At 59.3% G+C, this 14,462-nt stretch overlaps 1 protein-coding gene across 1 annotated transcript in view; it reads right to left on the reverse strand.

The window, feature by feature from the left end:
• The window catches only part of FAM131A (family with sequence similarity 131 member A), a 59,007-nt gene extending 44,833 nt beyond the window's left edge, over positions 1-14,174 (reverse strand). The window contains exon 1 of the mRNA XM_050963730.1: positions 14,084-14,174. Coding sequence (XP_050819687.1) covers positions 14,084-14,114 — 31 coding nt within the window. The 5' untranslated portion in view covers positions 14,115-14,174. The remainder of the gene's footprint in view (positions 1-14,083) is intronic.
• Between the last annotated feature and the right edge of the window lie 288 nt (positions 14,175-14,462).

Consider the following 14,462-nt stretch of genomic DNA (forward strand, 5'->3'; position numbering starts at 1 on the left):
GGGAGCCTCCTCTCCCTTGGAGCAGACTTGTTCAGGGCAAGAAGCTCACACGGCTTCACCTCCTGGGTCTCTCCTTGGAGCATTCAGCATCCTCTGCCCCTCCGTGCGCTTCCCACAGCGAGTCCACCCCAGCGGGGTCCTGGGGAAGCCACCGGGTTCTGCACCCCCACTTTGCAGTCAGACGTGACTCTTAGCCAGCCAGTAAAACAGAGGTTTATTCAATGACAGGAACAGGGTCTAAAACAGAGCTTGTAGGTACAGAGAACCGGACCCCTCGGCCGGGTCCATTCTGGGGGGCAGTGAGCCAGACCCCCAGGTCTGCCCTCCACCCTTGACCCCAGCCAGCTCCAGACTAACCACCCCTCCCAGCCCCTGCGCTCTCCTCGGCCCCTTTCCTGGGCCAGGAGGTCACCTGATCCCTTTGTCTCCAACAACTTCAGCTGGCACCTTTGCAGAGGAGGGGCCCAGGCCATCAGTTGCTAGGAGACAGAGTGTCAGGCATTTCGGTGCACTGGCCCTTTGCTCTGCCAGATACTTAAGAACTGCCATGGGGACACTGAGGCACCAACACAGTACTCAGAGAAAACATTAAGAACTTTCCCAGTTCGTCACATCTCTCCCCCCTTCGAGACCGAACTGAGCGAGGTCACTCCAGCCAGTGACCTGGGGAAGTTCGAACCCACCAAGGTTCCCATGGATGCCCCAGCATCTCTCCCATTCCTTGGTGTGAGTTACACCAGGACAGTCCAGTCTCACGCCCTCCCTTAGGTCGGGTGTGCTTGATGGCACTTGCAGGCCGCATGTGGGAAGGTTTATGCGGCTTGAAACCTTTTGCCACCCCAGTACCCCTGGGGTTCAAACTGGGATGGGTCTTCTCCCAGCACTCTGGGCTGCAATTCAGGCTCTCTTGGTTAAGAGCCCCCATCTTGGCCTTGGCCAGCTCTGGGCTTGGGCAGCCGCTTCCCACTTTGTGGCCCAGACACAACACCTCAGCCGTCCCCCCTTGCACTTTCTTTCCAGCTTTTACCGTCAGTCCCACCTCCTTGAGGCAGCCCAGCCCCTTCTTCACCTGGGACACCTGTTCCTCCCAGGTCTGGCTAAAGATGCACATGTTATCAGTGTCTGCCAGGGCCAAGTTCTCCATCCCCCTCAGCTTGTCTAGAATCTCCCCAGGCCTAGGCATGGGGTCGGCATCGGACACTGTGATGGCTTTAAGCTTCTGATAGCCCCCATAAAACCAGACCATCCTGTCTCCCTTGGGGATCAGCCCCACGGGTGAGGCCCATGGGCTGTAAAATGGCTGGATCCCATCTAAAGCCAGCAGGTCCTTGACTTCTCTCTCCAGGTTCTGGGTTGCTTTCCCAATGACTCTGAACGGGGAACACCTGATGGGGAGATTGGCTCCCACCTCAGGGAAGAGATCCCCCAGGGGGTCTTCCCCCTTCTCCTCCCAATCCTTCCTTTCCGGGTCCAGGGGTCCCCTCACTCTCCTCCCATCCAGCAGCTCGAACGGGAAGAACCCTGTGGATTCCTGGGGCACCACCAGCTGCCTCCCGATTCCCCCCAGTTCTACTTCCTCTTGGGGAGCCCATTCCCGGTACAGGAATCCCTTCTCCTGCAGGACTCTGTCCCTGCAGCCTTCCCCAAGGAGGTTTGCAGCGCTGTGGCCAGCAAGTTCCCGCAGCTTCTTCAAGGAGGGATCCCTCTGCAGCTCGGTCTGGGATTCAGCGGCTGGGGCAGGGAGTGGGACCTGCTCCCTCTTGCTGGCTGGGCCTGGGGTCACAGCCCCCCTGAGCCCTGTCCCTGGTAGCTCCCTCCCTGCTGTGTAATCACTTCCCAGCAGCACGTCTGGACCAGGCAAACCTGTTTGGCAGGTGACCTGCCCTGCCCGGGTGTCCCCCCACTCAGATGGGATCTCAGCTCCCCCCGTGCTCAGCGCTGCCCTTGCTGTCCCAGTGGGGACAGGCAGCGAGCTCTCTGCTCTGGTCACAGCATCAGAGCCAGTGTGAGCCCCCTCTCCGGTGTGCAGGGGGCAGGGAGCATCTCTCCCTCCCAGTCAGCCCCAGGGGGCTGGTTACAGGTAGGCAGGTAACCTGAGCCCTGCAGCCCCTCCCCCCTGCCAGCCAGGTCATTTGCATTTTCACTGACCATTTCCATCCTAGCCAATTGGTTCCCTGGATTTGAATTCAAACCTTCAGCCCTTACAGGAGCGGGGCCTGGATCCTGTCCCATGGGGAGACAGTCACCCCCCAACAGGGCCTCCCAGCCGATATCCTGGAGAACCCCAACGACCAGCCAGCCCGACCCCTCCTGGGTCTGCACAGGGATCTGGGCCATAGGCAGGGCGAGGGGCTTCACCCCAGGGAACTTCACCCAGGTCCCACAGTCCCTCAGCATCTGGGGCTGCACCACCACAGTTCTCTCTGTCCCAGGGTCTCGCCCCCGCAGGCGTGTTTCCCCACTGACCCCTGGGCAGCCCCCTATGTCTCTCTGCTCCACCATCACCAGTCCACGCTGCTGCTGCTTCTCCTGCAGCTTTTCCTCGGGCTCTTGCTCTCTCTCACGGTCCTCCCGCTCTCTCAGGCTCTGCTCCCATCCCATCCATCTCCAATCTCCTGATGGGGAACCCAATCGTGAAGACCCTCGTCTGATTGGGGACCAGACTCCCGGGGATGCCTGGCTGATGCTCCAGCTGCTCTCAGATCCTCTTGTAGCCCCATCTGGGCCAGGAATCTGCTCCTCAGAGCGGTGCGTCTCCTCCAACTGCACGATTAACTGTGCCTTGGTGAACGTCCCCATGCGTAACCCTCTCTTTGTGCACAGGATCACAATGTCCTTCTCAAGGAGATGGTGATAGGCCATCACTTCACCGTTCCCAAGTGGCTCTGGACTCACAGGCCTGTGTGCTCTTGGCTCCCCCATGGTTTCCAGGAAGAACCCCTGGTGTGCCAGCCCTTCTCGTGATCACCACCTCTTTGCCAGGGTCGAGCTGCAGACTCCTCCACCCCTGGGACTGCTCCTGCAATCCCCCGGGGAGCCCTGCTACTGCAAAATCCTTCTCTCTCCCAGGGTCGAGCGGCAAACTCCTCCGCCCCTGAGACTGCTCGCTGCAGTCCTCAGGGGGACCCTGTTACTCCAACAGTCCTTCTCGCTGGTCACACACTCCCAGAGGTTAACTGCCCCCTGAAACCGTCCCACTCTGAGCCTTCAGCATGCCTGGTCCTCATTATCCCTCCTTTGTTTTACTGCTCCCCAGTCACTTACTGCAAGAAGCGCCATTCACGGGGTGCAGTACATCCCACCGCTGCCACCAGTTGTCACGGAGTCACCGGGCGATGCTCTGGAACTGCTCCCCACCAAGCCAGTCAGGACTTTGGGGAGCCTCCTCTCCCTTGGAGCAGACTTGTTCAGGGCAAGAAGCTCACACAGCTTCACCTCCTGGGTCTCTCCTTGGAGCATTCAGCATCCTCTGCCCCTCCGTGCGCTTCCCACAGCGAGTCCACCCCAGCGGGGTCCTGGGGAAGCCACCGGGTTCTGCACCCCCACTTTGCAGTCAGACGTGACTCTCAGCCAGCCAGTAAAACAGAGGTTTATTCAATGACAGGAACAGGGTCTAAAACAGAGCTTGTAGGTACAGAGAACCGGACCCCTCGGCCGGGTAAATTCTGGGGGGCAGTGAGCCAGACCCCCAGGTCTGCCCTCCACCCTTGACCCCAGCCAGCTCCAGACTAACCACCCCTCCCAGCCCCTGCTCTCTCCTCGGCCCCTTTCCTGGGCCAGGAGGTCACCTGATCCCTTTGTCTCCAACAACTTCAGCTGGCACCTTTGCAGAGGAGGGGCCCAGGCCATCAGTTGCTAGGAGACAGAGTGTCAGGCATTTCGGTGCACTGGCCCTTTGCTCTGCCAGATACTTAAGAACTGCCATGGGGACACTGAGGCACCAACACAGTACTCAGAGAAAACATTAAGAACTTTCCCAGTTCGTCACATATCCCCCCGGATTTTGTGAGTCCGTCTGGTGAAGTTCACCCCAATGCAGTGCCATGAGAACCCCTGGGCGGCAAACCCTGAACACGTGGGCGGTGTTGTGTGTGAAACCTTGAACAAACCTGCCACTCAGAGGGAGGGAACTCCTCTCTTCTAGCAAAAGAGAACGGCATAAAGGCCCTACATGTGCAAATGCACACACACTCACACGCAGGCTGCCATGCACAGACACACCAGAACGGGGCTGCCGGATTTCCTAGCAGACACACTGTCAGCACTAATTGTACTGTTCTCTCTTGTATCAACCGGATGTTCATAAACGATCAGGCAGCCGCAGCTGGTGCGCCGCTGAGCCCAAACGTCTCACTGTTCCCCTGTCTGCCTGTTTACTGCAGCCACCTGTTGTCTCTTCTGCTTAGATCAGCAGCTTTCGGGGGCAGGGACCCTCCCTTTGTTATACGTTTGCACAGCACCTAGCGCAGCGGGATTAGGGCCCCTATGCCCTACCGTAATACTTATAATAAAAGGCATTTGTGACAGCGGCCATCCTGGTCAAAACACTAGGGGTTGAACTGGGACCCTCAAAGTTACACATGCAACTGGATTCCAGGTTCCCTGGCAGAGGCTGGAAGAGGCTCTCATTCTTTGTGGATCAGGCACGAAAGGGGACTGACCACGCACTCACCCACCAGTGGGTGACATGTGTTTCTATCTCAGGAGGGGCGTAAGCAGTGAGTAGGCGGTTCACTGGCCCTCTGCCTCAGGGTGAATGTCACCCCGGGGTCTGTGAGCCAGGCCCATCCTCAGCATGCTATCCCAGCAGAGTCTCCGGCACACTGCCGTCCCAGCCCCATCCTCACGTGGCCTGCTTGGAACCCTTTCAGAGGCGCTGTGGTTTGGGTTGTGGTGGTGGTGGGGTTTCTGTCTCCGAGCTGTGTCCACATCAATGGGTGCCAAGGCACCACCCGGGTCAGGACGGACTGGAATGCCATACTCGGCATGCTGCAGCCAGGGCAATCCTGAGAGCCAGGATTCTCTCCAGTGTGTGTCTGAGACCATCCAAAACTCACTGCAAGTGTGAAATGACAAGGGCCGGATCCTCACACTCACAGCTCTTTGCTAAAAAGGCATGAAGTTTTGGGTGGGGCTGCCTCCCCCGACACACACAGGTCAGATGCTGGGCTCTCACCAGGGGCTGCTACTACATTCGCTTATTTACAGGAGCGGTTTGGAATTTTTAAGCAGTTTAAGGCCCTGATTCTGCTCCCACTAAGAATTCTGCCAGTCACTTGAATAGGTTCCTATTCTTGGCCTAGGGAGGGGATTTTCATATCTCCATTCTCAAGGCATCTGTTACACTGCAGAACAAAAGGGCTGAAAAACCCATGTCCTCTCTACGTACCTGTCAAGACCTGACTAGAAGGGCTCTGGGTTCCCCTGCAAGAGCTGACGTCATCCCAGACCCCCTCAAATGAACCAGGGGAAATCTCCAGCTTAGGCTGTGGATGTCATCACAGGTGGCAAGAAAACCCATTGGGCCCAGAACACAAGGACTTGGCTGGTAAGTAAAGGAGGATGGGATTGATGGGTTGCGTACCCTCCCACTCCGCTCCATGGGGAAGTCCCTCTCCTGCACAGGCAGGGAGCAGAGCAGGATCCCAGCATGAGGTTTCCCCAAGCTGCGCCAAGAGCAGCCCTTTGCCTCCGCCTGCTGCGTCTTAGCGTCATGTGGATTCTGCCAGTGAAGTGGAACCTGGGGACAATTTTGTGCATTCGTTTACAAAGCTGCCTGGGTCACTATGTAAAGCACAGAGCCCCCAGAGCACAAACAGAGTTTCCCTCCCTGGAAAAGTGCAGGGAACATTGTACCTGACCATTGCAAACCAGGCCAGGTTCTTTAGGGAGTAATTCACCCAGTGCAGAGGGGCCAGCCCAAGTCATAAGTGGTGCCCAAGCCCTGTGCCTCCTCTCCGCGCCTGGGATGCATCTCTCCCTTCAGGCACAAAAAGAGACCGACACCCGGTGATAGGCGTAGAAATAGCAGGCATGAGCCATGGGAGGTTAACGTGCCCCATGGCCTGTCAGTGCAGGGCTGACACCACCAGTCTGGTTTTCCTAGTGTCAATTCAGCCCAGGCTAATGCCTTCCCTGATCTGCTCTGGGAGGTCACTGCTCCCTGCTGACCGTCTCACCCTTCCTCCCTCCTCCTGCTTGACACAGTCACAGCCCTCAGCTTTTCACTGGGCTGTAAATTCTTCAGGGCAGGGCCAGCATGTCTGTGTAGCACCCAGCACCCTGGGGCCCTGATCCTGGCCGGAGGCTTTGACGCTCCCACAAAGCCAGCCATGCAGTCAATGAAGTCACTGGGGAGGTGCTGCAGTGAAGTCTCAGCTGAGGTTTGCCTCACTAGCGTGGAACATCTTCCACACAAGAGGCAAAGGCCTGACTTTATACAGCAGCGAATAAGGAAAATCTAGCTATTCCCTGTTCTGAGTCTGTCTTGCTTAGAGGCCCAGAATGCTGCATCAGACCAGCTGCAGCCCACACCGTACTCCAGCGGGGCCCACAAGAGCTCCGTGTGCATGGGGAGCTGTAACCCGGAGACTGCGTTTCCCAGCATGCACTGCTTTCTCTTTGGCCGCGCAGCCCGGGGGCACCCCTCGCTGGAACGTTTAGACCCACAGGCCAGGCATAGCAAGAGGAAGGTTCTCATCCCAGGGCTGGAGGCGAGAGCCCAGCCCCTTCCATTTCGCCAGCAATGCCACCTTCACGCCCGGATTGGCCCGCTTCTCCCACAAGCACCGACATGCTTCTGTCCATGTTATTAACCCTTCCTCTTTCCCCGGACTTGGTTCCTCGCATTGACACCAGTGGAGTCACTCCCAAGTCACCCAGGCGAAAGCAGGAGCCAATTCCAGTCCTGTGCTCAAACCACTAGACAGCGCTGCCTCTTAGAGCAGCTATTCCCAAGCTTTTTACTAAGCTGACATATACAGAAAGAGAGAAAAAACAACTAGGCCTTGCTAGGAGCTGTCACACCGGGCTGCAAAGTACCTTTAAAGTGGGGGTCTTCTAGCTCCCTGCCCCCCTTCTCCACTCCCCTCCCCCATCCTCCAGCCTCCTGCTCCCCACTCCCCTTCTCAGCCCAAGCCCCCTGTCTGGCTCTCCCCAGCCATGCCCCAAGCTGGGCCATGACCACTGCCAGGCTGCTGACAGTCCACTCCCTGGCACCCGACCCTTCCTCTGCACAGCTGCTGCTGCACCAGGGGAAGTGCGAGCACGGAGCCAGAGGGGGAGGAGTGCCTCTGGGGCACACATGACCCACCTCCACTCTTCCCATGATCCACAGAGGGGCCGGGACCCACCACTGGGGAGCTGCTGTACTGGAAGCTGGGGAGGTGGAATTGCATTAGCCAAAGCCAGGTCCTCCCCCTTTCCCAGAAGCTCGGCTGCATCCCACAGGAGCTGAAAAGGGCCTGTTGTTTGGGTTCTGCTGCAGTTCCTGGTCCCCTGGCAGGTGACCCTTGGGCACGGATGGCCGTGGCTGGGGTATTTTTTCCCCACGAGGCATAACAGTTCCATGACGGCTGGCAGTGCACCGGGCTCCCGGCCCAAAAGAAAGGAAGGCACAGAGTGAAACCAACAGGAGCCCATCTGCCCTAAGCAGGGGCAGGCCTTGCTGAAGTTTGGATGGGAGACCTCCAAGGACCAGCCCGCTGCAGAAACAGGGAGGGGTGACTCAGCAAAGGGCACCCTTCCGTTCAGGCAGTGCCCCAGCCCAGCGCCAGGAGGCACTGGCTCGCTGGACAGGCGCTGTAAACCCAGTGGTCCATGGTCATTGTTACGCGCATTGGGGCAGTATCTCCACAGACCCAGCCAACTCCCAGCTCACGTAAGGATAGCCTGTCTGCCTCAGGATACAGGATTCTTCTTCATCTCCCCTGTTTCACCCCAGCAGTGGCTGCATTGCACTAGTGAATGGGGGTGCATGCCGGCCGGGTTGCTAGGGACTAGAGAGATGGGGTTGCCATGGCAGGGAGGGGAGCAGGGCACAGCCAAAGCTGGGGGTCAGGAGCAGAGCAGGGAGGAGTAGGGTGTTTTCGGCAGAAGTTCTGGGGACAGGCCTTGATTTGTCATGTGCTCAATCCTAGATAATCCTGCGCCCTGAACAATCCCCTCCAGGAGAGGGGCTGAGCCCTGCAGACCATGGGCGGGGGAAGGGAGGGGAGAGAGGAGGCACCAAACACTATGGGCACTGATCTTGGGGTGGGGGTGGGAGGATTAGAAGAGGGAGGGAAGGAAGAATCTCTGAGCCCTGCAGGCCATGGAGGGCTGGCGGCACTGAAGATGTGGAAGGGGGGAAAGATGCACTGAACCCTTTTGTGGAGAAGGGGAGGCACTGGGCCATGTGAGGGGGGAGTGGAGTGAAGGAGGGAGGGGTGACAAGACACTACGCCCTGTGGGGTGAGGCAAGGAGAAGACTGTGGGGGCAGGGAAGAGGCTCTGGGCCTTACAGGTGTGGTGGGGAAGGATACAGTGGGGGCTGGAGGAGGCTGTGGGCCCCCTAGGTCGGGGTGAGGGGCAGCCTCACTGCATGGGGGTGGTGGGAACATGCCTTCCAGCCAGGATTCCTTCCAAGGAAGGCGCATTCTGCTACAGCCTGTTCCATTCGAGGGACACAATGTTCCCACCATGGAGCCATTACTATTCCAGGGGGGCGACGGCGCAGCGAGTTTTTCTGATGAGCACACGTTGGGGCAGTGACAGGAGCCGGCTCCTGCCCAGTGTCGGGCATGAACCGGGTCCCAGTTCCCACACGCCTCCTCCCAGCGCAGCCTCCCCGCTGGCACAGCACGGACAGTCCCAGCATCAGAGATTCTGGACACGTGTGGCCAGCTGGAGTGGGGTCACGGAGAGGCAACGTGCGTCAGCCGGCGCTGGAATCACAGCAGTGTGAAGAGCAGAGAGGGCCAGGGGCTGACCCCCAACACTCTGCAAAGGTGACCTCCCGCGGCTAACACCAGGGGAGGAGAAGAGAGGCACAGAACGGACCAAGGACGGGAAAGGTCTCATTTGCCCCCTCCCCCGCCGGTATATCAGAGCCGAGATGCTGGGGAAGGGGTGGGCAGCAGGACAGAGCGCAAGGAGGCACTGCCCCCGGGACCCCCCCCAACCCCAGCACAGCCCCAAGCATAGGGAACGTGACAAATTCATCTGGAACACACAGACTCGGGCAATGCAACATCTGCCTCCACATTCACACGCAACAGCCACAGTGTCTCCTCAAACCCACCCGCTCGGAGTCACTCCTGGGTACCCCACTCATGCACTACCCTCTAGCCCCAGGACCAGCTGATTCTGGCCAGGAGCACCTCTCAGCCAGGCAGAGGCACAGCTCAGTCTCCATGCCACATCAGAGGAACCACCTGCCTTGGTCGCTGCTCTGGGCCAACAAAGCTGCCACCTTGATGGTGTGGACCTGACCCATGGGCACCGGGGCTGGGGACAGATCCCATACATAATGAGGTGGGATCCTTTCCTGTCTCATACCTGGCATTACAGTGCCAGTCCAACAGCTGCCAAAGACCCAGGATGGGGCACTCGCTATGACTAAATACTGCTGGAAGACCTCATGTATTCATGACTCCCAGCCAGTATCCAGACTGCTGCTACATTAGCGAATGTGGATTTGATCTAACTGTGGGTGCAGTAAGTGTGTGTGACTGAGTGTGGCACTTGTGAGCACACATCATATGGGCGTTGTGACATAGGCAGGGGCTGGGCCAGTCGAGAGGTTTCAGCATTTCTGTATTAGGGGCTGGGTCACTCATGGAACAGGGAGATGAGAAAGGAGCAGCCTCCTTCTCTCAGAACAGCCTGTACAGTAAGGTCCACGCTCCAGTCGGAGTTTCCCGACCCACGCCCCAGCCGGGGGTTCCTCTAGATGAGGTGTCCTGCTCTCCACCTGAAGTCCCTGGTAGTTATACTGTTGAGTTCAATAGGAGCAGAATTAGGCCCCTGTGTGACGAAGTGGGACTGTTCTTGATGTTTCCTCTGAATAGTGTGTGGGTGCCTCAGTTTCCCCTATGCATTAAAAGTTTCCAGCGTGCATAAATGGCCAACGCCCTGTATCATGGCAACAAATGGCTGGGGCCCTTCCCCTTGCAAGGGAATAGCTAAAGGTGAACAAAGAAATCAGGTGACCTCCTGGCCCGGGAAAGAGACAAAGGCCAAAAAGGAGGGGCTGGAGGGGGTTTCAGTTCGGGCCTGGTTGGGGACAGGAAGTGAGTGCAGATGGGGCTGTCTAGCTCACTGGGCCCCAGAATGAACCTGGCTGAGCTCTGTTTTAGACCATGTTCCTGTCATCTAATAAACCTCTGTTTTACTGGCTGGCTAAGAGTCACGTCTGACTGCCAAGTGGGGGTGCAGGACCCTGTGGCTTCCCCAGGACCCCGCCTGGGTGGACTCGCTGTGGGAAGCACACAGAGGGGATATGCTAAATCCTCCAAGGTCAGACCCAGAAGGTGAAGCCGTGTGAGCTTCTTGCCCTGAAAAAGTCTGCTCCAACTGAGAGGAGCCTCCCCAAAGTCCTGCCTGGCTTTGTGGGGTGCAGTTCCAGAGCATCGCCCGGGGACTCCATGACACCCTGCCCTCAGACTCCACCCACTCAGCCGGCCATGTGTTGCTCCCAGCGTGCATTGCCTTGTGTGGGGAAGCGTGACAATTCCAGTGGCCAGGCTAAGACCATGTGGTGAGGCACAGCCCTGCACCAAGCGAAAGCCAGCTGTCAGCCAAACGGAGCTCGTAGCAAGAGGAGTGACAACCGGCCTGATGCTAATGCTAGTTTAGAAGCTTAAGGCCAAAAAAGGGCTTAGCTGGAATGCTTGCCAGGGGGAGCAAAGCTCATCACTCATGCCTCCGCTGCGTGCAGAGATGAGAAAAATCAATTGGATACGGTGACGACTCCAAACTCGAAGGAAGGAAGGAAAGGTTACATCAGCATGGGGGAGGGCGGCAGGGTAATCGCTCACTATCTAACAAGGAACCCAAAGATTATCCCTCGCAGGGGACAGCTGCACGATCCAGGCCCGACCATGCTCAGAGCTGTACTCCCCGAGTAGAAGTGATTCCCTGCCCCGGAGGACCCTATCACTTTGGTTTCAGACCCAATGCAACAAGTGAAACAAACAAACCGATGGGGAGTGGAGCTGGTTACACAGCCCAAGCTTACCAAAGCGGATACAGTTTGGTTATAAGTTGCTAGGTAACAGGAACCCTCCCAGTTCGGTAGAGGTCAAGCCTCGGGACTCAGAGTGTCTAAGCAGCAAATGCTACGGGTACAGTCATGCAGGCGATTTTAATGACCCCGCTATTACCCGGCTGAATGACACAACAGGGAAAATGACTGGATGATGGCTTGTGAGAGCAGCTTTTGTTTCGGAGCCGACAAAGGGGAACGCAACCAGCCTTTGATGGGAGGGCGAAAGACCCATTGAGCACCAGAGATAGAATTAGGGCCCCATCCTGCAGTGTGCTGTACACCCACAATCGCCACCGAAGTCAATAGGAGCGGAGGGAGCTCAGGATCAGGCCTAGAGGTCTGGTGTAATAACACCCTTAAAGAGGTGGGTGTTTAAGCAGGGTTGATTTTACAGGGGCAGCTTTTAAAGCCAGTGAACAAGCCGGCTGCTAGGCTGAATTGTGAGCTCACAGCACAGGGTCAGGCTGGAGGCTACCTCAAACATTGTATTAGGGGCACAGCTTGTGCTTAGACCTCAGAGCAAAGCAAACAGCGAGGCAGCGAGTTAAACTGGGAGACACAGGAGCACGCTGGGCCTTTCCAAAGCAGGGATCCTTCCTACAGCCCGAGCCAGCGCAGGCTTGGTCCGCGCTGAAAAGAAAAGGACCGATCCTGCTCCCACTGACGTCACCAGACAAAAACCCACAGTGACTTAAGTGGGACCAAAACAAAGGCCCAGAAAAAGCAGCGAGAGGCTGAAGGCCAGGTCGCCAGAGCTGGATATAACCAAAAGGGTGGGGGTGCATTCAGCGTGAAGCGGTTGCCTGGGTATTGTGGGGCCCTAAGCTGTCCAGGGGGTGACGAAATGGGATGCCAAAGAAGGGCAGCACAGACGTTGTGCCTAAGGCTGCGTGACGCTGAGTGATGGGGATACCGGTGGGCTGGAGGCACATGTGGCAGCAAATCAGTGAGGCCTCCATAGAGAATGGGAGAAACTCAGGCCTGGTCTCCACTTAGGACTGGCTTAGGGACACCCTCAGGGCTATGAAGCACTCCGCACCCCGAATGCTGACCTAACCCCTGGCACACATGCAGCTAATGCAATGGAAGAATTCTTCCAGCCAGCTGCTACTGACTCTTGGAGAGGTGCATTAACTACATCAGGAGACACCCCCCCACACACCCATGTAGGTTCCCCCAGGACAGTGCCCTCAAAGCAGGACATTGAGCTGAGGAAGTTGGAGTGCAGGGACTCCTGGGCCCAGGCTAGGGCTCTTCAGGAGACAGAGTCGAGGCACCAGATATGCAGTATTGGGGGGGAGGAGATCCTTACAAAGAGCTGGACAAGGCCTAGGCATCGCTTCAGCCCTACTCAGGCCCTTATGGGCATGACTCTCAGTCCAGGGCTTTATCCACAAGACCATCCTTCCTCTCAAAAACAGGCTCGGCGCGAGGAGACACGGTCTCCCTGAACAGCTGCTGCTCAGGGGTACCAGTGGGGTTCCCTGGGGCAGCAATGGTGCCCTACCAGTCCACAGCAGCCGCTAACCCACCAGCAATGTGAGCCCCTATCGCTCTTGGGACGGGGGCTCAGAGAGCAGGGAGGAGGAAGGGGGGTGCCTGGGTGCGTCTGCACAGGGACAGAGGCTTGTGCAGCACCAACGATGCCAACACTATAAGAGACCCCGGGACCAGTCCCCTCTTCCCGGGGGAGTTCACCCAACCCAGGCAGGGGCCAAGGGAGCTGAGCACAATTACCAGGATCTTGGGAACCACTGCGGTTTAAACAGGGACTAGGATCCCCAGGATTCAGAGGTAGGAGCGTTTTGAAGGGGCAGCAGTATAGGGTGTCCATATATAGACGGGCCCCAGCTGCCCACGTGGCTGGGGCTGGCCTTGGCTAACAGCCCCCTGTGCTGGATGGGCTCAGTGGCATTTCTCCTAGGCCCTGGGCAGCCCACCTGATGGAATCTCTCCCCTTGGGGACAGGCCCTGCCCCAGGAAGGGCGCCCCGAGGGCCCAGGATTTTCACCCTCTTTGCAGGGGGGCCTGGAGCTGCCCCCGGGGAAGGGAAGTGCTGGCCAGAGAGCAACAAGGCAGGCCCCAGGAGTACCTGGACCAGCCCTGCCCAGAACCCCGGGAGTGGGGCTGGCAGAGCCGCTGCTGGGAGCCTGGAGGCAGAGCCCGCAGGAGGCGAGAGCCGAGCCCAGCCAGGCTCGCACGGGGAGGGCAGAGCGAGCTCCGGGGCTGCCGCTGCGCGCTGGGGAAGGGGGTGGGTCAATAACGTCCAGGCCGGGGGGCTCTCTCCCCGCAGCGGCCAAGGGGCCGGCCCACCTCTCTCCGAGCAACTTCCAGCAACTTAGCGAGCGGTGCAAGCTCAGGATGGGGGCCTGGGACCAACGCAGCGCAGCGCCCCGGGTCCCCCCGGCCCCGCACAGCGACCCCCGGCGCGTCCCGCCCCACTGCCACCAGCCATCCCGCTCTGAGCCGAGCCGAGCCGAGCCGAGCCAGGCTAACCCAGCCCCTTCCCCCAGCCAGGGCCAGGAGAAGCTGCTGCCCCAGCTGCGCTCCACCGAGGGGGGGAACCGCTTCTCATCTGCCCGCCTCGGCGTCCGCAGCCGCGGCCGCTTCCTCCCTCCGGGAGCGGATCGAGGGGAAGCTGAAGGTCTCCTAAGGAGACTGGTGCCTTGGCAACGGCCCTCCCGGCTGCATACTAATCGCGCCGGCTCCCGCCTGCCAGCGACCCCCCCCGCCCTGCGGCGCGGCCCCCTCCCCTCGCTGCATCCCGCGGCCGCGGGGTCCCCCTGCTGCTCCGCTCGGTGCATCCCGCCGGGCCCGGCCGCGCCCCGCGCTTACCGAGGGTGCCTTTGGAGCCGATGCAGCCCATGCTCGGCCGGCGCGGCTAGGCGGGGAGCGGAGCCGAGCGCAGCCCGCTCGCATCGCCGCAGACCCGCATGGGCGCCGCCGGACACACGCTGCCGCTGCCGCTGCCTGGCCCTGGAGCGGCGGGCGGCGGGCTCGGCTGCACGCCCGGCGACGTCAGCTCAGCGCTGCTGGGCCGGGCGGGGCGGGGCTTCAGCACCGGGGCCAGCGGCCCGGCCGGGGCCCGGCTCAGCACGTTGGGCAGCGGCTGCGGGCCCTGTGCGCCCCCTTCGACCCCGCCCAGCCGGGGGACGCCCCAGCCAGCCCAGGGGGGATCTACAGCCCCCCAGCCAGCCCAGCAGGGATCTGCAGA

This window comes from Gopherus flavomarginatus, chromosome 8, assembly GCF_025201925.1.
Source record: "Gopherus flavomarginatus isolate rGopFla2 chromosome 8, rGopFla2.mat.asm, whole genome shotgun sequence".
Lineage (NCBI taxonomy): Eukaryota > Metazoa > Chordata > Testudines > Testudinidae > Gopherus > Gopherus flavomarginatus.